The sequence below is a fragment of the Theropithecus gelada genome, chromosome 13, assembly GCF_003255815.1.
Source record: "Theropithecus gelada isolate Dixy chromosome 13, Tgel_1.0, whole genome shotgun sequence".
Taxonomy (NCBI): Eukaryota; Metazoa; Chordata; class Mammalia; order Primates; family Cercopithecidae; genus Theropithecus; species Theropithecus gelada.
This window is the reverse complement of record NC_037681.1, coordinates 29384296-29405034: the sequence shown is the minus strand read 5'-3', so window position 1 is coordinate 29405034 and position 20739 is coordinate 29384296. Positions and strand designations below refer to the sequence as shown.

The following is a 20739-nucleotide window of genomic DNA, read 5'->3' as shown; positions in this document are numbered from 1 at the left end:
GCCACGTAATCCCACATAGCTTCCATGCAGCCAGGAGACATGGAGTGCTGGGCCCTGGGCATGGCTTTAGGCCTTGTTTTTTCCCCCCCAGCTCTTCTGGAGCCTGTGGTATGTGACTCCCTCTTTAGGGTGTCCACAGGATTTTAGGCTTCTGAGATTTCATTCCTTATTTTTTTCTGGGAATATTCTGTGTTGTGCGTAAGTATTTTTTAGCTTAATTCACTTCAGCTTGATGTTTGTGACTTGGCATCCCTCTTCTAATAGTGCTCTTACTTTTTATAGGTATGCCTTACACTTTCTTGTACAAAGTGGAATTTCCTACTGTATCATGATCATCATAGGAGTGGAGAACATGCACAAGTAAGTATTCACTTTATTCACATGCAAATAGATATTTCACTTGAATAGAATTGCATCAGAATAGAATTTTATTCATTACATTAAAAGTAATTCTGAATTGTGATAACTTTTTAAAGAAGAATTGTCATAAATACAAAAATAAAATCATTGGTATGCATCATTCTTCTTTTTACTTAAAGCACCGTTGACATTTTGGGATGGATGATTCATTGACGTTCAGGACTAACCTGTGCTTTCTTTGTAGAATGTTAGGTAGCATTCCTGGCTTTCACCCCCTAGATGCCAGTAGCACCCCTTGAGCTGTGACAACCATAAATGTTTCCAGATATTTTCACATGTCTCTTGGAGGAGTGAAATTGCCTACTGTTAAGAACCACTGGCTTAGTCGGTAGGTGATAGCTGTGGAGAGATGCAATGAAGTGAGTAGACTGGAGAGAGATTTAGAAGGACCGGTAGGAGATAAGGTGTGAAGGATGACTTCTGTGTTTCTGGCTTAAACAGTAGGGTAGATGGCAGCACTGTCTTCTGAGGTGGGGAGCCCTGAAAGTGGGGAGCATGTTGAGGGTGGCATAGAGCATTTCAAGCATTTCAGCCCCTAAACAGTGGTTGGTATATAGTAAACACTCAATGGATTTTTGCTGTGTAAGTGGATGCTGACTTTAAGATATCTGTAAGACGTGTAATAGGAGATAGGTAACTAAGGAGACATATAGTAGGAGCTGAGTAGCTGGGCTAGAGGTGGAAATTTGGGAATAGAGATGGATAAAATGTACTTGACTGAAAACCCAGGGACAGAGTCTATCAGCAGATCCTGCTGGGTGTTCTGCAGTGTCTGAGCTGTGATGTGTGACATATGTACCATATTTCTGAATTCTGAATCACGTATGTCTGCAAAAACTTTGTATGAGGAATCAAACCTCATTTATTAGCTTTTTTCTAAGTCTCATTTTATTTTGCATTTTCCGTGTTTGGCACTGTCAGTCACTACCTCTGTTGTGATGTGCACTGTCTTCTCCATTTCCATTGACATCGCCTGCACTGACTTTTCTTTTTCCTCTGCAAACCAGCCCTTACAAGTACCTGATGTTTTTATTTTAATTTTTATAAGAGGAGAAAGGGTATTTAGATAGTGTTTCAGATAAAGCAATTTTTATAGGCTTATGACCCTATTTTTAAAAAAACTTGTACCTCTGACGGGTTCAAAGTTATGCTACAATTAATATCTGATGCAGAAGATATTAATCAGGTTTAGATTAGATTAGATTACAGAAAATAAGGGACTTACATACATTTTGGCTAAAGCAAAAGTAATATGCTTTTCAGTTGGAAGGTTAGTCAATTCATGTTTAGTAATGGGAAATTGTTTCTTTTTCTTTTTTTTTTCTTTTTTTTTATTATTATACTTTAAGTTCTAGGGTACATGTGCATAACGTGCAGGTTTGTTACATATGTATACTTGTGCCATGTTGGCGTGCTGCACCCATCAACTCGTCAGCACCCATCAACTCGTCATTTACATCAGGTATAACTCCCAATGCAATCCCTGCCCCCTCCCCCCTCCCCATGATAGGCCCCGGTGTATGATGTTCCCCTTCCCGAGTCCAAGTGATCTCATTGTTCAGTTCCCACCTATGAGTGAGAACATGCGGTGTTTGGTTTTCTGTTCTTGCGATAGTTTGCTGAGAATGATGGTTTCCAGCTGCATCCGTGTCCCTACAAAGGACACAAACTCATCCTTTTTTATGGCTGCATAGTATTCCGTGGTGTATATGTGCCACATTTTCTTAATCCAGTCTGTCACTGTTTCTTAGTTGCAGTCTGTGAAGATACTTTAGACCTGCATTGTTCAGTATGACAGCTACTAGTGCACATGTGACTGTGTAAGTTTAAATTAATTAAAATTTAAAATTCAGTTCCTTAGTTACACCAGCCACATTTCAAGTGCTCACTAGCCACATATGGCTAGGGGCTACATTGGACAGTGCGGATAGAGAACATTTCTGTCATTGCAGAAAATGATATTGGATAGTGCTGCTTTAGAGACATACAGTTGTATAAAATTAGTAACGTTACTCTTTTACAGTAAGTATTCAGGGAGATAATGCTACTTGCTTATATGATGCTGATATTTAGGTTAGAATCTTGGTGTTGTAATTTGACACTATTAGTGTAGAAGATTAGGGCAGGTAAGTAAGATTTGCCATGTGAGTAAATTGCTAGGGTTGGCAGTAAATAGTAGGTGGATAATTAATTTGAAAAGTACGTATTTTGATTTCTTTTTTAGCTCCCTTCTATTCAGCTTATATCCATATATATTTTTCTATGAATTTACTTTTTTACTTTTTTTCTTATTATCTGAATACGGTCTTTTTTTTTTTTTTATTTTTTTTCTGCTTAGGCCTTTATAGTAATTAGAAATGTTTAATGGGTCAGACCAAATACACTAAATGGGACTTAGAGCATTTTTATGTGTTGTCCAAAGTGATTGTTTATGTGCAATACAATCTGTTTATTTCTAGTTTTACATGGTATATATTTCTTATATTATATTTTAATATATTTCTTTCACTAGCTAGAGTTTCAGTCTTTAAAATGAAAGATTTGAACTTATCTGAGTACTGAACAGTTTTTAAATTCTTACCTCTCTCTGCTTTATGATTTTTTTTGCTTTATACTCTTTATGAGATATTCATAATGTAGTTATTGTACTTGCTTTGATTGACCCATGTATAAATACAAATATATATATATAATATATTATATATGTATATATACACATGCACATAGATACTTTATTTTTGTAATTCCCTTTAATGCCTCTATAGTATGTTTTATTATTCTGATTCATATCTAGATATTTTACCTTTAAAATGTAATCTAGGCCGGGCACCTTTAAAATGTAATCTACAGGCTCACGCCTGTAATCCAGCTCTTAGGGAGGCCGAGGCAGGTGGATCACTTGAAGCCAGGAGTTTGAGACGAGCCTGGCCAACATGGGGAAACCCCATCTCTACTAAAAATACAAAAAATTAGCCAGATGTGGTGGCATGCCTGTAATCCCAACTACTCAGGAGGTTGAGGCAGGAGAATCACTTGAACCCGCAGGTGGAGGTTGCAGTGAGCCGAGATTGTGCCACTGCATTCCAGCCTGGGTGACAGAGTGAGACCTTGTCTCAAAAAATAAAGTAAAATAAAATGTAATCTATTCTAAAATTCAGTGCTTTTTCCTAGTCTGTATTTTCATATAAGCTTTGAAATTTTTGAGGAAAACATTGAACAGTTGAGGTAATAGAGACAAAGAAAAGAGTGTTGGGGATGGAGTATCCTATATGTCTTACTTTGAAGTGCGGTAATGATACACCTTAAGCTGCATGTCTGATAACAGAAGTTTATTTTTCCCAGTTCTGGAGTCTGGGCTGTCCAAGATCAAGGTGCTGATAGATTTGGCATCTGGCAAGGACCTGCTTCCTGGTTCGTAGTCAACGATCTTCTCTCTAACCTCACATGGTGGAAGGGGCAGGAGAGATCTGGATGTCTTCTAGAAGGCACTAATCCCACACATGAGGGTCCTATCCTCATGACCTAATCAACTCCAAAAGGACTCACCTCCAAATATCCTCATATTGGGGATTAGGTTTCAACATACGAATTTTGGGACACTCTATAGCACTATATATTATGATATTAATTTCCCTTATTTGACATAGCAGGAATTTAAGTTTCACCATATTCACCCAGCACTTCTGAGAGCAGATTTGACAGATTATCTTTATAAAGATCCAGATAGTGAACTTTCAGCTTGCAGGACATACAGCCTCTGTCGCTATTCTACTCTGCTGGCGTCGTGCAAAGGTATCCATAGACAACATGTAAGCGAGAAGTGTGGCTGTGCTTCAGGAAAACTTTATTTACAAAAACAGGTGGTGGACTGGATTTGGCTAACTTGTATTCTAAGCTAACTTGTATTCTAACAGGGATTTTTAAAAAGAGCAGGAGGCAGAGAGAAACCTTTGCTACTAGCTTCAAAACTAGAAGTTTAAGTTTGCTAAGTGGTAATTTTAAACTTGCTAGAGCACAAATAATGAAATATGTGAACTTTTAAAAATTAATGACTTACAGTGGGGGGTGGTGGCTCACGTCTGTAATCCCAGCACTTTGGGAGGCCGAGGCAGGTGGATCACAAAGTCAGGAGATCGAGACCATCCTGACTAACACGGTGAAACTCCGTCTCTACTAAAAAATACAAAAAATTAGCCGGGTGTGGTGGCGGGCGCCTGTAGTCCCAGCTACTCGGGAGGCTGAGGCAGGAGAATGGCATGAACCCGGGCGGCAGAGCTTGCAGTAAGCCAAGATGGCACCACTGCATTCCAGTCTGGGTGACAGAGCGAGACTCCGTCTCAAAAAAATAAAAATAAAAAAAAGACTTATCATGGATTATTGTTCTGAAGCAGGTGATTTTTTAAATGCTGATTGAACTGTTTGCCTTTCCCTTGGTATAGCTGTTGTGTAAAAGGGAAGTAAAATAATGTAAGGCCTGATATTTAACAGTTGAAGTGAGAACTATTATTCAAAACAATATAAAAGAGATAGTTAAATCACAGGATGTAAGATCAATAAACAAAAATCAGTGTTATTTCTGTATGTCAGAAATGAATAGTCCAAGTAAAATTGTAAAAATTCATTCACAGTAGCACGAAAAAGAACAATATGCTTAGGAATTAGCAAAAGAAGGGCAAGATCACTACACTGGAAGGAAAAAGCGTTGCTGAGAGAAATGAAAGAAGACCTAAATAAATGGGAGAGACACCATGTCATGGATAGGGAGAGTCAGTTCTTGTTAAGAGGGCAGTGCTTTCACTTCCACATTTGAGCAACAGGTTCAGTGCAATCCCTGTCAGAATTCCAGCGAGCTGTTTTGTAGAAATTGGCAAGCTGATCCTAAAATTTAAATGGAAATAAAAAGAATTTAAGATAGCCCCCCAAAAAGAAAAAAGTCAAAGGCCTAGACTATCTCATTACAAAACTTACCACAAAGCTACAGTAATCAAGACACTGTAGAGATAGACATGTAAATCAGTTGAACAAAATATGGTCAAATGATTGTTGACAAATGTGTGAGGGCAAGGCACTGGGGAAGGGATTATCTTTTCTATAAATGATGCCATAAATTAGATATACACACTCAGGCCAGGCATGGTGGCTCTCGCCTGCAATCCCAGCACTTTGGCCGACTGAGGTGGGAGGACTGCTTGAGCCCAGGAGTTCAAGAGCAGCCTGGGCAACATAGTGAGACCCCATCTCTAGAAAATAAAAGTTATACGCATGGAAACAAGTAAATAATAAATCTTGAGCCCTGCCTCAGAGTGTACACACAAATTAACTCAAAATAGACCAGAGAGACCTACATGTGAGAAAAAACTATACAACCTCTAGGAAAAAATAGAAGTAAATATATTTGACATTGGATTAGGCAAAGGTATGACATTAAAAGCACAAAATAAAAACAAAAGTGTAGTTTGGACTTAATGAAAAGCCACAGACTAAAATAAAATACTTGCAAAATATGTATCCTGATAAAGGATTTTATCCAGAATATTTAAAGAACTCTTACAACTCCATATTAAGAAAACAAGCTACCCAGTTAAGAAAGGGGCAAAAGATTTGAATAGACATTTCATCAAAAAAGATACATAAATGCAAAGTGAGCATATGAAAAGATACTCAGCATCATTAGTGATTAGCAAAATGCAAATGCAAACAGCAGTGAGGTACCAGTTCACACGCACAAAGAGCAGCAGCACGAAGTGTGGGTGATGCCGTGGGGAGGGTGGAAACTTCACACATCGCTGCTGGGAATATAAAATGGGGCAGCCGCTGAGGGAAAGAGTTTGCGGTTCCTTAAAATGTTAAACATACACTTCCCATAAAACCTAGTAATTCTACTCCAAAAGAAATGGAAACATACCCTCATGGCCACCTGTCTGTGAAAGCTTATGGCCGTGTTATTCATCATAGCCCAGATTGGATATAACCCAAGTGTTGATCAGCAGTGAGTGAGCCATGGTACATCCACGCAGTGAAATACTACTGAGCAGTGACAAGGAATGTGCACGTGCCACAGCATGAGTAAACCCCGGGTCCACATGCTGAGTGAGGAAGCCAGCCACAAGAGACTAGCTTATAGGATGCCATTTGTATGAAATTTCTATGCAAGGCGAAGCCAGAATGACAGAAAGCATCAGTGGCTGCCCAGGGGCAGGGAATGGGAGTGAGGATTCACTGCAGATGGGAATGAAGGAACTTTCCAGTGATGGAAGGATTCTAAACCTGCACTGTAGTATGAATTCACTGAAACACATTGACTTGTACACTTAAATTAGGTAAGTTTTATGTCATGTAAGTCTACCTCAAAGCTGTTTAAAAAAGATAAACGTTATAAAGGAAAATGTAACAAGGAAGGTCAATATTAAAAAGGCACAGCTTGAATGTTGGTTTAAGGATTTTGTATATTTTCTCATTGAAGCAAACGTATGTGTGTTTATATACATCTGTATTTTTCTGAGCTGAAAAGAATGAAACATCAGAAGGAGCACTGACCCTCGAAGGTGCCCTTGAAGGAAGGAGGTCTAGAGTTGAAGGGGAGGCATGGTAACTGTCTTCAGATGCTGGAAGGGAGTAGATGTGCTCATTCTTTGGCATGCTCAGATGGAATACTAGTAGCCAGATGAAATGTGAAAAGGCACACATGGCCCAAGGAAGGATGGCCTCAGGTACAGTGAGAATGTTTAACAGTATGGTTTGTGGAATATTGCATTTGTCATTGGAGATCTGTAAATTGATGCTGAGGGGACATTTTGGTTTGGATGCTGTAGGTGATTGTGTCAGGTGCCTTCTACATTCCCTTCTGGTGGGCGTTCCTGACAAGCCATGGCAGGAGCTGCTGAGCAATGATATAAGCTGTTCACGAGTGCCTTCCCCTTAAATCCATAAAGAACTAAGAAAATGGAAGAGTCAGCTGGGTGCAGTGGCTTACACCTGTAATCCCAGCACTTTGGGAGGCCGAGGCAGGTAGATCACAAGGTCAGGAGTTTGAGAACAGCCTGACCAACATGGCAAAACCCCGCCTCTACTAAAAATACAAAAATTAGCTGGGTGTGGTGGCAGGTGCCTGTAATTCCAGCTACTCAGGAGGCTGAGGCAGGAGAATCGTTTGAACTGGGGAGGCGGAGGTGGCAGTGAGGCAATATTGCACCACTGCACTCCAGCCTGAGCAACAGAGCGAGACTCCTTCACAAAAAAAAAAAAGAAAAGAAAAGAAGAGAAAAAAAAAGAAAATGGAAAAGTTCTATCGTTGCAGCATTGACTTTCTCCCTGTTCTCTGCCTTTTATGCCTTAGTACATCCGTTCCTTCTCTTTATATTCCTACTACCTTGTTTTCTATCCCCCATTAAGACATAGAAGGGAAGAGGGGGCTGATTGTGTGCCCCATTGGCAGTTTTACTGCTTGAGAGGTGGTGGCACCTCATTGTATAAGTGAGCAAGCAGAGACTGAGTTATTGGGTAACTGAGGACGTGTGGCTGGAAAACAGTGGGTATGAACCGGTATCTGTTCTGTTCTGAGCATGCTGTTTTAAATAATCTAATTTCATTTGACCGAAATTTATTTGCACGATCTGTCACAGGTAATTTGCCCTTTATCTCTTTTTATGAAACGAAAAACTATTGCTGTTAAAGGAATTACAGATATCAGCAGACAGAGGAGAATCTTTCTTGAGATATGGGATGAGAAAGTTCAAGTGAGTTTCTTTCTAGTAATTTTGACATCATGTGATGTTTTAGAACCATTTCCAAAGTTTATTCTGTGTGTGTATGTGTTTAAAGATTGCTCCAGGGAAAGGATTGGCCGTGTGTCTTTTCTGGCCTCAGATGACCTCCCTGCTCCCCAGGGATTGTGTGCTCTGGACAGCAGCCGCAGAAGCCTGTTTCCTAGGACCTGTGTGGTGTGGAGGGTCTGAGAGCGTCTTTGGCCTAACTGTGTCTCTGACCCTCCAGCCTAGCATAAGCTTGCTTGCTTCAGCATAAGTCCTGAAGCTGTGCCCCAACCCTGATCTCCTTGTCCTAGAACCTCCCTTCATCCCTGTCATAAGACATCTTTCCCCCATGCTCCCGCTGCAGTTGATGCCATCGGACTCTGTCCTGCCGTTTTCTTTGGCCTCAGTGATCCCAGGTCCTCTGATTCTAGGCCAGGAGAAGTGAGCAGCAGGATTTACTCGAGTGCCACCTTGTTGGGGCTTTGGGCCTCCATCGGGTTCAGCTGTGGAGTGTGTTCCCCAGGCACAGGACGTGGATATGGGGGACAAGTGACTCTGCCAGAGTGCAAAGGGACAGAATTGAGATTAAATTCCTGAGATACACGAATACCAGTCTCCATTTAGTAGAAAGATTCCTTCACTGTTTTGTGGTAGACAAAATTCCAGTAAGGGCGATGAATCATGAAATCAGGCTGTTTTATTGGTTCATTCATTCATTTGTCTTATGTATAAGACCAACTTCACACCCCCCTCCTGTGTCCTAGGAGAGGACTGTCCTCTCCTAGGACACTGTCCTCCGCTTCTCCTCCGAGGAGTTCAGTATGGCAGGAGGCATGTGAGCACATTTTAATATTGTGTGCTAAGAGGTCTGGTGGGAGAGAGTTTACAAAAATAGCTAACCTAGCTAGGAGCAAGCAACTCAGGGCAGAGCTTCCTGGGGGGAATGGTATGTGAATTAGATATGAGGACTCTTAAGTAGCTGAAGAGGTAGCAAAGGCAGACTTTACTGCAGGGTAGACAGCACAGGCAGAGGCGTGGAGGCATGAAATGTGGCAGCATGAAACATGGTGGCATGAAACACGGTGGCATGAAACATGGCATGAAACATGGAAGCATGAAACGTGGTGGCATGAAACATGGCGGCATGAAATGTGGAGGCATGAAACACGGTGGCATGAAACACGGCGGCATAAAACAGCATGGAAGCACTGGCGGCTTAATAAGTAACCTGACTATACGGGGTGGTGAGGTGTGAGTGTGTGTGTGTGTATATGGTAGAGAGTCAGAGTGTATGCCCAAGCATAAGAGCTTGGCGGGGGAGGGGTGACACCGTTACATCTCAAGGCATGCTTTCCCAGCCATTTCCCTTTGGCCAAAGTATATCGTTTGTGTAATAGTCCCCTCGTCCTCTCAAATGAGAAACAAATGCATCAAATGTGTTTCATGTACACAGAGAGGGCTAAATTTCTCTTTTATCTAGCATTTATTTAGTATATACAGTTTAAAAATAGACACACGTGTGCCTTGCCTATAAAAAACTGTATGATCTGGCTATGGAAACAATCCCTACATGTGTCTTGATGTGTGCCACAACCAGCACCATTTAAACCAGGCCCTGGGGTAGGTACAATCTGTGTACTTGGACTTCCCTCTCATAGAAATTCAGCACCATGGTGGCAGTCACATGCACATAGCACTGTTTGACGTGATCTTGCTTGTGTACCTCTTGGTCTGTGTCTCCCTGGCGAGTGTGAGTGACGGAGGGGCAGGAGCACGTCCTGCCTGTCTCACACACCGCTTCATCCCCAGGGCCTCGCAGAGTGCGTGGCACATGGTACGGTCTCAGTCAATACTTATTAAAAGAGTGAGTTTAGGGTACAGCCTGGTTTTATCCACCCTCTACCGACTCCTTTGCCTTGTTCTCTATGACTGCGCTTCCTTCCTTCCTGGGAAATGTCTCTTTTCTAGCAGGTATGGTTCCCTGTGTTCCTTCTGTTTGTAGTGTTCTTCATCCTCCCTCTCCTCCTGACTCTCAGATTTCACTGTATTACATCCCTAGCGAGTCTTGCTGAGATGTCTCAATCTAGGACAAGTGATTCGTTACACACCCTCTCGTGGAATTGTGTTCCTTTCCTTCAGAGAATCTATCTCAGTTCTTGATGATAAATGTTTGAGAGCGTTAACTTGAGGAATGTGTTTCGCCCTCATTGACTGCAAATTCTGTGATGGCCATTATGCTGTGCCTGTTTTGTTTTCTGAATATAGTCAGTACCTAAGAGATTGTATGCTCTCAGTGAGTGTTCACTGGTGAATAGATGACTGATGACATGACTTCTGCATCACAGCACACCTTGTCCAAGGAGCTCCCTCAAGCTCCTGCTTCCCAGCCATAGCCCTGCCTCGTTTGGAACACCGGGATCCTCCTCGGGGCCTGCCCCATGGGGGGCTCATGAAAGCCACTGTAGACTCCCTGTCTCCTTCTCTGTGCCCCTGGAGCAAGTCTCATCTCTGATTCTTGTACCTGCAGCAGCTCTTGCCAGACTGTACTCTCTCTGTTCCCAGGAAAGAAGCAGAGGGGTGGAAATGAGGGAAGGGCCGAACATAGGGAGCCTTTCCACTTAGGCTGTGGAAGAAGGGGAAGAGAAATGTGTTTCAGGCGTACCTAATTGGAATTTGAAAAGTATTTTCCCTGGCGAAGGCAGCACAATGTGGCCGTGTTCTGTGATATTCAAGAGTGGAAACCTGTTAACCTTGAGAAGTTAAGCTGAAAATTTTCTTTATAATTTGGCAAGTAATTTCCTCCCTCCCTCCCTCCCTCCTCCTCTCTTTCTCTCTCCTTCCTTCCTTCCTTCCTTCCTTCCTTCCTTCCTTCCTTCCTTCCTTCCTTCCTTCCTTCTTTCCTTCTTTCCTTCCTGACGGAGTCTCCCTCTCTAGCTCAGGCTGAGTGCAGTGGCGCAATCTTGGCTCAATGCAACCTCTGTCTCCCGGGTCCTGGTTCAAGCAGTTCTCCTGCCTCAGCCGCCCGAGTAGCGGGGATTACAGGCATGCGCCTCTACGCCTAGCTAATTTTTGTATTTTTAATAGAGACGGGATTTCACCATATTGTCCAGGCTGATCTTGAACTTCTGACCTTGTGATCTGCCTGCCTTGGCCTCCCAAAGTGCTGGGATTACAGGCAAGTAATTTTCAGCAAGATACATGACCTGAAGAAAAATGTAAAAGATGTAAGTATATGCAATAAATTATTGCATAGATCTAATGGGTTGCTTTGCTGTGTGTGGAATTATATTGTAAAAGCTGTAGAAAAGTGATTTTAAAGCTCCCATCATATGGTTCAGCTGCCCACCAATTTGAACAAACACTTATTGTGGGCCACAGTATTTCCAGGAACACAAAGATAAAGGAGATGGGCTCCTTACCCTCTGAAATGAACAGTTAAGTTGGGAATATTACAACGTCATTCCTGCAACAAATGTTTATTATGCTGATGCTGGGATCTAGTGATGAATAAAAAAGACAGACTCTGTCCCCTCATGAAGCTTACAGTCTAACTACCCACCACAGGCAATTACTGTTACAAAAGAAGGGTGTACCAAAGCCGGGGGGCATCCTGGAGGGAACAGCTGTGGTGGAAAGTAGTAAAACTATGTGTCAGCCACTGACTGTATTCAGTAGAATAAAAAAGGTACAAACGATTTACAGATATTTGGTGTTAAGTAGAATGATGCCAACATATACTTATTTTAAAATATTGGGAAATATATTTTCTTCAGAAGTCTACTTTATCGATGATAAAATTGAACAGCAGACAAGGACATGAAAAAAGGTTGAATTTAAACTCTGATTCCCACTGGGTGGCCTTAGTGATTGATTTTTATGAGCACTGGTTGGAGTCAGATATATATGGGTTTGAATTCAAGCTCTGCTAAGTTTCCATTACCTTCAGAACCTTGGCTAAGTCACTTTGCCTTTCCAGGCTTAAATTGGATTAAATCAGTAACTTAGATGAGGAGCAGGGTACCTGCATGCTTCGTATTGTGGGCACGTAGGTAAACTTTTCTTGGAATAATGGGTTCAGCTACCAAGAAGAGGTGTTCAAACTTCTAGATCAAATCCTTTCAGAGGTCATTTTTAGTTCTGAAGTATTTGCTGGGTTTTTTTCTCTCTCCTGATTATGTGATATTAAAGCTTATTTTAAAGCATTCATACTTGTCGTATTACCACCATGTACTGCAGTTCATTTTCTTCTCCCCAGAGTGTGAACTCCTTGGCAGGGATATTTTACTCTTTTTTTTTTTTTTTTTGAGACGGAGTCTTGCTCTGTCGCCCAGGCTGGAGTGCAGTGGCGCAATCTCGGCTCACTGCAAGCTCCGCCTCCCGGGTTCACGCCATTCTCCTGCCTCAGCCTCCCGAGTAGCTGGGACTACAGGCGCCCGCCACTGCGCCCGGCTAATTTTTTCTATTTTTAGTAGAGACGGGGTTTCACCATGGTCTCGATCTCCTGACCTTGTGATCCGCCCGCCTCGGCCTCCCAAAGTGCTGGGATTACAGGCGTGAGCCACCACGCCCGGCTGATATTTTACTCTTTAAAATCCCACTGTTGAGCATACAGATGATAGCTCAGTAAGTGAAGTTACCTGTTGTATTTTGTTCTATCAAGTGAGTATTTGTGAGTTCTTGCCTTTGACTCTTTTTAACATTTTTTTGGCTGGATATTGGTTCCTGGTGTAAGAGTTTCCAAATTCTTTTCACTATGCTCTTGGCCTTGAATGCCACACTTGATGGGTTGACTTGCCATAGTCTCCTGGTGTTCTCTGCTTCTCTTCCCTCTTGCTTTTCTTCCTCTTAGGCTCTCCATAGGGTCAGCAGACATGGTAACTGGCAAAGTGGGGTGGAGTCGGGGCAGGAAGAGGCAGCTTGGGCTGCTGTGGTGTCTATCTCAATCCACCATGACCCTGAAGAGCAGACTGTCCTGGGGTCCGTGTTATCTGTCATCTGTCAGTACTCACAGCACTCCTACAGTGGCTTCCTAGATAGAAGTGTCATCAGGAACTGCCTTAACTCTACTGGGAATGAATGATGATCTTGGAAGTGCCATCTGGCAGGCAGAAGGCTCAAGTCGTTTGAAAATGTGTCCTCATGGAGTTAATTAGCAGTGGTTAGTGGCTTGGCAGGAACTCTGTGGGGAAAATACTAACTTCACTGAGGACAATCCCATGATCCCACAAGACAGAATAAAATGTGGCAGCAAGGAAAGTGGACTTTAGATTGTTTTCTTGTATGTTCTCTGTGGACCATATTCGCCAGCCTTTCAGGGGTTTGGAATAAAGGTACAGGCCCTCTTGGTATTGCTGTGCTAACCCAAGATAAAAATTGCATTTCATTTGGGAAACTATGAGTAATTCTAAAATTGATTTTTTGATATTATCTTATCCTCCTAAGAGTTAATGTTTCAGTAATTACCATGTATCAGTCACTGTGATAAGCACATGTGATTGCATCCTAGCAACAGCACTTACAGGTTTGTGTGTTATGCCTCTTTCACCAAGAAACAGAAGTTAGTAAATGGTGATCTGGGATTTGAATTAGTTGTGTCCCATTCCACCCAGGGCTTTTTATTATTATTTCTAAGCAGTAACCATTATGATTATGAGATTGTGTCATTAAAAAGAAATACTTTAAATAGATTGAGGAGAGTTTGTGGAGCCAACAGGGTCTCCGAACAAAAGCGGGGGTTGTAGGTGTTCGTGATTATTCATCAGAGCAAATATGCATATATCTCTATCCGCAAGAATGTGGTTGCCTTTTGGCATATTGTGCTTAGGATGTAAGGTTTTTAAAATATTCTCAGTTCCCGTAGGGAGTTACTTGGTAATAGGTAATAGGATGTCCAGGTCCTGTTGGATTTCTGAAAGATTTTCAGAACATGGCATTATGCCATCAAATCCTACACTCAGGAAAGGCTGTGATTGAGATTCCTTTGAATACTGGTAAGTCAATGTCGTGTCTCTTTTGGAGGTGTTATGTTTGAATTAACTTTATTTCAAATTGTAAACTGAATCCCTGTTGAGGTTTCAGTCATTCTTGAGCAAGTAAGGGAAGCACTTTTTTTTCTTGGATCGAGGGCTTTTATATGAAGTAGGGGGATTCTGTTAATTAGAGGGATGATAAGGCTAACACACATGTTTGGTAAATAAAGGCATTACTTTGGACGTTCTGAACCTATTAGAGTAAAAAGAAGTTCACATAGATTGCTCATAAAATGGGGCTCTGCCAGGTCAGGACTGTCTAAAGGTCAGTTTGATAGTTAATGCCCCAAATTAATCAATTAAAAATCAAAAGATGTCATTCATGATGGCTCATGCCTGTAACCCCAAGTGCTTTGGGAGACTGAGGTGGGAGGACTGCTTGAGGGCAGGAGTTCAAAACCAGCCTGTGCAATATAGTGAAACCCTGCCTCTACAAAAATTGTATAACTTAGCCAGGTTTGGTGATATACCTGTAGTACCAGCTACTTGAGGAGGGCAGGAGGATTGCTGAACCCAAGAGTTCAAGCCAGCAGTGAGCTGTGATTGTGCCACTGCACTCCAGCCTGGGCAACAGAGCAAGACCCTGTTTCCTCCCTCTCTTCTACCCAAAACATTTTCAAGATATCATCCAATTTGATGATATATCTGATCTTGAAAATAATTATATATTACAGAAACATAACTGGGTAGTTGTAGTAACTTAAAATAAGAATATTACTCTTTATGATAAAGTACAAGGATGCATCTTTTGCATTTGGGAACTTCTAGAAACTAATCTTACTTTTACACCAAGATCCTAATCCTTGCCAGAACACTGAAAGAAAAATTAAGAGCCCATGCAACCATCCATTAGAATGACGAACAAAATTATTCAGTTGTTATAATACCATGCCATTTATGTAAAAAATTGTGGTTCATGTTGAAGTTTTATCATAAAAGAAGCATAAGTGAAAGGGGTATTTATTTTTTCAACTTTTGGTTAGTAAATGAGGAAATTGTCTTAGACAGTTGAGACTTGCTAAATGATGAACTCTACCTATGATGTGGTGTGTTGTTATAAGTATATAGATTTGACATGTGCACGTTCTGTAGTCACTGTGTTAGAAAGAGTATGGTTTAATTAAAAGAGCTTTTGGCCTTTGACTTTGGAATTTGAATGATGGAGTGATTTCTATGTGCTACTTTGCTGAATGGGTTTTTTTTTTTTTTTTTTCCCTCCTAAATACGGTATCCCATTTGACCGTTGAAACAATCCTGTATAGGAAGTGTTACTGTCTACTTGTACAGATGGGGACACTGAGGTTCCAGAAGATTAAATCACTTCAACAAGGTCGCAAAACCAGTAACTGGCGGCTCTAGAAGTCTGTAAAATTCATTAGTCTTTTCGAGGGTTGTTAGATTGTTTATTTACTGAGATTCTTGTAAAGAATGTTTTATTTAAGTTGGAGAAACAAAGATATTTTTACTTGCTTACCTGCTAGCATAAAAATCTTGGTTTACTTTTTGAAAGAATAGCAGGCACCATTGAGACATTGTATTGTGACTGGCTTGTTCTCTGTCTTCTTCTTCAGGATGTAGTATTGGGAGTCTTTAAAAAAATATTTCAACCTTTAAATAAATATCTGAGTATAATAGTGATTTTATTCTCTAGAATCTCTCTATTTAAAATTGTTCAGCCTTCTGTAAGTGCTTGCAGTTGGTATTTATTAAAATGCTAATAAATATAGACTTCAAAATAGTATTTTAATGTCAGCTGACTAAAAATATAATTTTAGAATCTTTTAGATAAATTAACTGTGTAGGGAAAACATGACTTCCTCCTACTTGTTGCTAGCTTATTAAACAGTCCTTATTTAGAGTAGTTATGCAAAAGACAGATAAAAGGTAACAGAGGCAATAGCTAAGAACCTGAAAAACTGCCAGGCATTTTAGTGGAAGGATATTAGAACAATTGAGCCTGGCATTTATTTCTCATGGTGAAAATTGAACATTTATGGTACAGGTACAGAAACAGACACATAGACCAATGGAACAGAATAGAGATCTCAGAAATAATACCATACATCTACAACCATCTGATCTTCAACAGACTGACAAAAGCAAGCAATGGGGAAAGGATTCCCTATTTAGTAAATGGTGCTTGAAAAACTGGCTAGCCATGTGCAAAAAATTGAAACTGGATCCCTTCCTTACACCTTATACAAAAATTAACTGAAGATGGATTTAAAGACTTAAATATAAAACCCAAAATGATAGAAACCTAGAAGAAAATCTAGGCAATACCATTCAGGAAATAGGCACAGGCAAAGATTTCATGACAAAAACATCAAAAGCAATTGCAACAAAAGCAAAAATTGACAAATGGGATCTAGTTAAACTAAAGAGCTTCTGCACAGCAAAAGAAACTATCATCAGAGTAATCAGGCCACCTACAGAGTGGGAGAAAATTTTTGCAGTCTAACCATCTGACAAAGGTGTAATATCTGGAATCTACAAGGAACTTTAACAAATTTACAAGAAAAAAAAAAAAACATCAAAAAGTGGGCAAAGGACAGGAACCTCCTGAGGTTCTTGAGACCTCCCCAGAAGCCAAGCAGATGTCAGCATCATGCTTCCTATACTGACACTTCTCAAAAGATAGCATTTATGCGGCCAACAAACATATGTAAAAAAGCTCAATATCACTGATTAGAGAAATGCACATCAAAACCAATTTGAGATATCATCTCACACCAGTCAGAATGGCGATTATTAAAAAAGAAACGACATGTTGGCGAGGCTGTGGAGAAATAATAATACTTTTACACTGTTGGTGGGAACGTAAATTAGTCAACCATTGTGGAAGACAGTGTGGCGATTCCTCAAAGATCTAGAACCAGAAATACCGTTTGACCCAGCATTCCTGTAATGCCAAAGGTTCTTGCCTCATTCCTGTAATGCCAAAGGTTCTCCCAAATCTTTGGTGTGGCGGCAGCCCGTGGTGAGAGAGAGACACAGATCGGACCGAGAGAAAAAAAACTGTAGGCTTTATTGAGCAGAGTGACAGTACAAAGTACAAAGCTTCTGCAGCATTGAAGGGGTCCCCAGCGGGTAGCCAGTGTTAGATTTTTTTGATCACCTTTTAAACTATTTAAGGCGGGAAGTACGTGCAGCGGGAAGATGTTACCAGACTGAGAAACAAAGACAATTAACATGTCTCAGATCTTGAGGAAAACTAGAATTGTAACTTAAGTTTTATCTACTTTATAACCTTGCAGCGACATGGCAAAGGAGACAGGATCTCACAGGATTTTACAAATTGTGTTTACAAGGAATTGGAATTGGGACATAGATAAGGTCTGCTGGTCACAGAAAAACGAACTTTTAACATTCCTTTTAGTTTCAGGGAAGGGGAAGGGAGAGAGGGAGAGAGGACACAGGGAAGCTTACAACAAAATTTTCGCTGTTTATAGCTTTTTTGGGGAAGAAAACACGTGCACAAATTCTGACGTTAGGAATATTTTAAGCATATATCTTCAATATTATTCTTCCAGGACCAAGTCCTGATGCAGGAAATGAGTGAGTTTCACAGCTTTCTGAGCCCCTGCTCGACCCAGGAAGCCCAGTTGGAACCCCTTCTCAAATACCATTTGACCTAGCAATCCCATTACTGGGTATATACTCAAAGGAATATAAATCATTCTGTTATAAAGATACATGCATGCATATGTTAGATGCCTCCTATAAAATGTTAGAGCTAGCCAGGTGTGGTGGCTCATGCCTGTAATCCTAACACTTTGAGAGGCCAACGCAGGCAGATCGCTTGAGCTCAAGAGTTCAAGACTAGCCTAGGCCACGTGGCAAAACCCAGCCTCTACAAAAAATACAAAAGATTAGCTGGGCATAGTGGCGTAGGCCTGCAGTCCCAGCTACTTGGGGGGCTGAGGCGGGAGAATTGCTTGAGCCTAGGAGGTCGAGGCTGCAGTGAGCTGAGATCGTGCCACTGCACTTCAGCCTGGATGACAAAGTGAGACCCTTTCTCGAATGAATGAACAAATAAATAAAATGTTAGAGCCATGGGTAAATCAGTGGTTTTTCTTACCCCCAATGTATCTAACAGAACATAGTTTAATTAGTAGTAGTACTTTCTATAGCAGTAATTTTTACCTCTTTGAAGTAAAGGGTTATACCAGATTTTGCGGGACTGGGACAGTGATTCTGATATGTTATTATACTCTTTTATCCCTGGCTTACAAAAAAGGTGCCAGCCAATTTTGAGATCTATTTTTGTGTCTGCTGACATATCTAGTAGAAAATTTCACACCTCCCCACTACCTTTTCCATTTACCGCTGTTTTAGTTTGGGGGCTTATCTGGCTGTTCTGTTCTTTGTGTCTCTCTAAATTGCTGTCATTTACCATCCTCTGGATCAGTCATTTGCAAAATCTGATCTGGAGATCTCTGAGAGTCCCTGAGATCTTTTTAGGCGGGAGGTGGTAAAGTCAAAACTATTTTCATAATAATAACACTTAGACATTATTTGCCTTTTTCATTTTCATTCCCTCAAGAGCATATGGGGGCTTTCCAGAGTCTGTATGATGTGTGATATTGTAGTAGAAACATTTGAGGATCTGTTGGTCTACTATTAAGTCAGACATTCAATAGAGTTGTAAAAATATAGGACAGTACCACTCTTCTCACTAATTTTTTTGTTTTGGAAATATATTTTTCATTAAAACTTTATTATAATTATTCTTGAATTAATAGATTTTTTAAAATGCTCAGTTTTAATTCCTAATATGGTATATATCAATGGCTATTATTTATGTAAGTTATGTTTCTTTGGTTTCCTCAATAATTTTTAAGGGTGAAAAAGGTCCCGAGACCAAAAATTTTAAGAACAGCTGCTCTAGAATTAATTCATGCCTCTCGGGTAGCTGGCTCTGTAGTCTTCCCCAGTCATCTGGATGGCGGACGTCCTACCAGCCTCTGTGCCAGGGGTCACCTTAGCCCCTCGTTAGCGTCCGTCATGTTTCTGCACCCTCACTATTCACACTCTTGTCTAGTGCTGCTCTATCTGAAATCTGTAACTCCTGGAACTGGCTGAGACCCCTCTTCTGGAGTCAGGCTTGCTTACTGATATGGTTTGGATCTGTGTCCCCTCCCAGATCTCATGTTGAAATGTAATCCCCAGTGTTGGAGGTGGAGCCTGGTGGGAGGTGATTGGATCGGGGGCAGGTTCTCATGAATGGTTTAGCAGCATCCGTTTGGTACTGTTCTCACAATAGTGAGTGAGTTCTTGTGAGATCTGGTCATTTAAAGGTGTGTGACATCTCCCCCTGCTTTCTTACTCCTGCTCTGGCCATGTGATGTGCCTGCTCCCCCTTCGCCTTCTGCCTTGATTATAAGCTTCCTGAGACCTCCCCAGAAGCCAAACGGATGTCAGTACCATACTTCCTGTAGAGTCTGCAGAACTTGAGCCAATTAACCCTATTTCTTTGTAAATTACTCGGAGGATATTTCTTTGTAGCAGCATGAGAACAGCCTGATCACACAGTCTTACTCCCACAGGACCACCCACATTTGGATGTCTGCCTGACACTGTGGTGGGTGACGGAGAGACTCAAGAGTTGAGGGCCTAGGAAGTGTGCTAGAGGTGATGCTCCTCCTCTTTCCCCTTCCCCAGTTCTCCTGGCTGTGCCTTCCTACCCTGCCCTTCCTTGAACACCAGCTCTACCTCTCCTGCCTGCGCCCTTATCTCCCTTGCCTCACTGGCACTCCATGCACCACCGGCTGCTTTCCCAGCCTCAGTTGGACACAGCTGTCTATTGTACTTGGGCTGCCTGTTGTTTGAGAGAAACGCAACTTGACGGAGCTACTGCAGTTATGATTTCTTACCTCACTTAAGTCTTCAGTTCTCTTGAAAATTGTTTTAATTGATGGGTTTCAGTTTCCATTCCATTCTTTTCAAAGGTTAATCTAAATCTTAGTTACCTTATTAAATCCATTCACTTTATCTCTGTCCCCACACTTAGCAGACAATATGAATTTATAATGGAAAGTTTTAAAATGAAGATAATTCTTGGGAGATAATCCTTAAAGATATAGGGTAACATTTTTAAGAAGTAACATAAAGGAAGAAAAAGAAGGCAGAGAAATGGCCGTTGGAAGAAGGAGATGGGGGTTAATGGTCCACAGGTGTCCCTGGGCAGAAAATGTTCCTGCCGCGTGTCTTGCCCTGCTCATTTCTGCGTCCACCCCAGCATACCTAACGCCACACTCATCTTGGCCTCAGGTCTCTTCCTCGCTTATGCTTTCTGTGGCATCATTCTCTCTCTGAGGTGCCTGGATAACTGGAATAAATCATCCCTTCTTTCTTCTCACCTCCATATCTAGCCATCACTAAGAACTATCTGTGCTTTGGTTTCCTGTTGAGTTGTTTTGAGGACTTGACGTTTGTAAAGCATTTAAAGCAGCCCAGGGCATGTAGTAAGCACTAAATGGGTGGTGGTGACCCTTAGCTCTTGTTACCCCCCAACCCATGTCAGATCCACTGTTGGT

General features: G+C 41.3%; 1 protein-coding gene across 5 annotated transcripts in view; it reads left to right on the top strand.

Moving 5' to 3' along the window:
• Positions 1 to 20739, top strand: part of MBOAT2 (membrane bound O-acyltransferase domain containing 2) — a 147939-nt gene that overhangs the window by 53360 nt on the left and 73840 nt on the right. For 4 of the 5 annotated variants that reach the window (XR_003115296.1, XR_003115295.1, XM_025354337.1 and 1 more), the window contains one exon: positions 283 to 360. The exons of the other annotated variant lie outside the window; for it this stretch is intronic. Coding sequence is in view for 2 of the 4 variants with exons in the window: in XM_025354337.1 (XP_025210122.1) it covers positions 283 to 360 (78 nt within the window). In the remaining 2 variants the exon portion in view is untranslated. The remainder of the gene's footprint in view (positions 1 to 282; positions 361 to 20739) is intronic. 5 annotated transcript variants of the gene reach the window in all.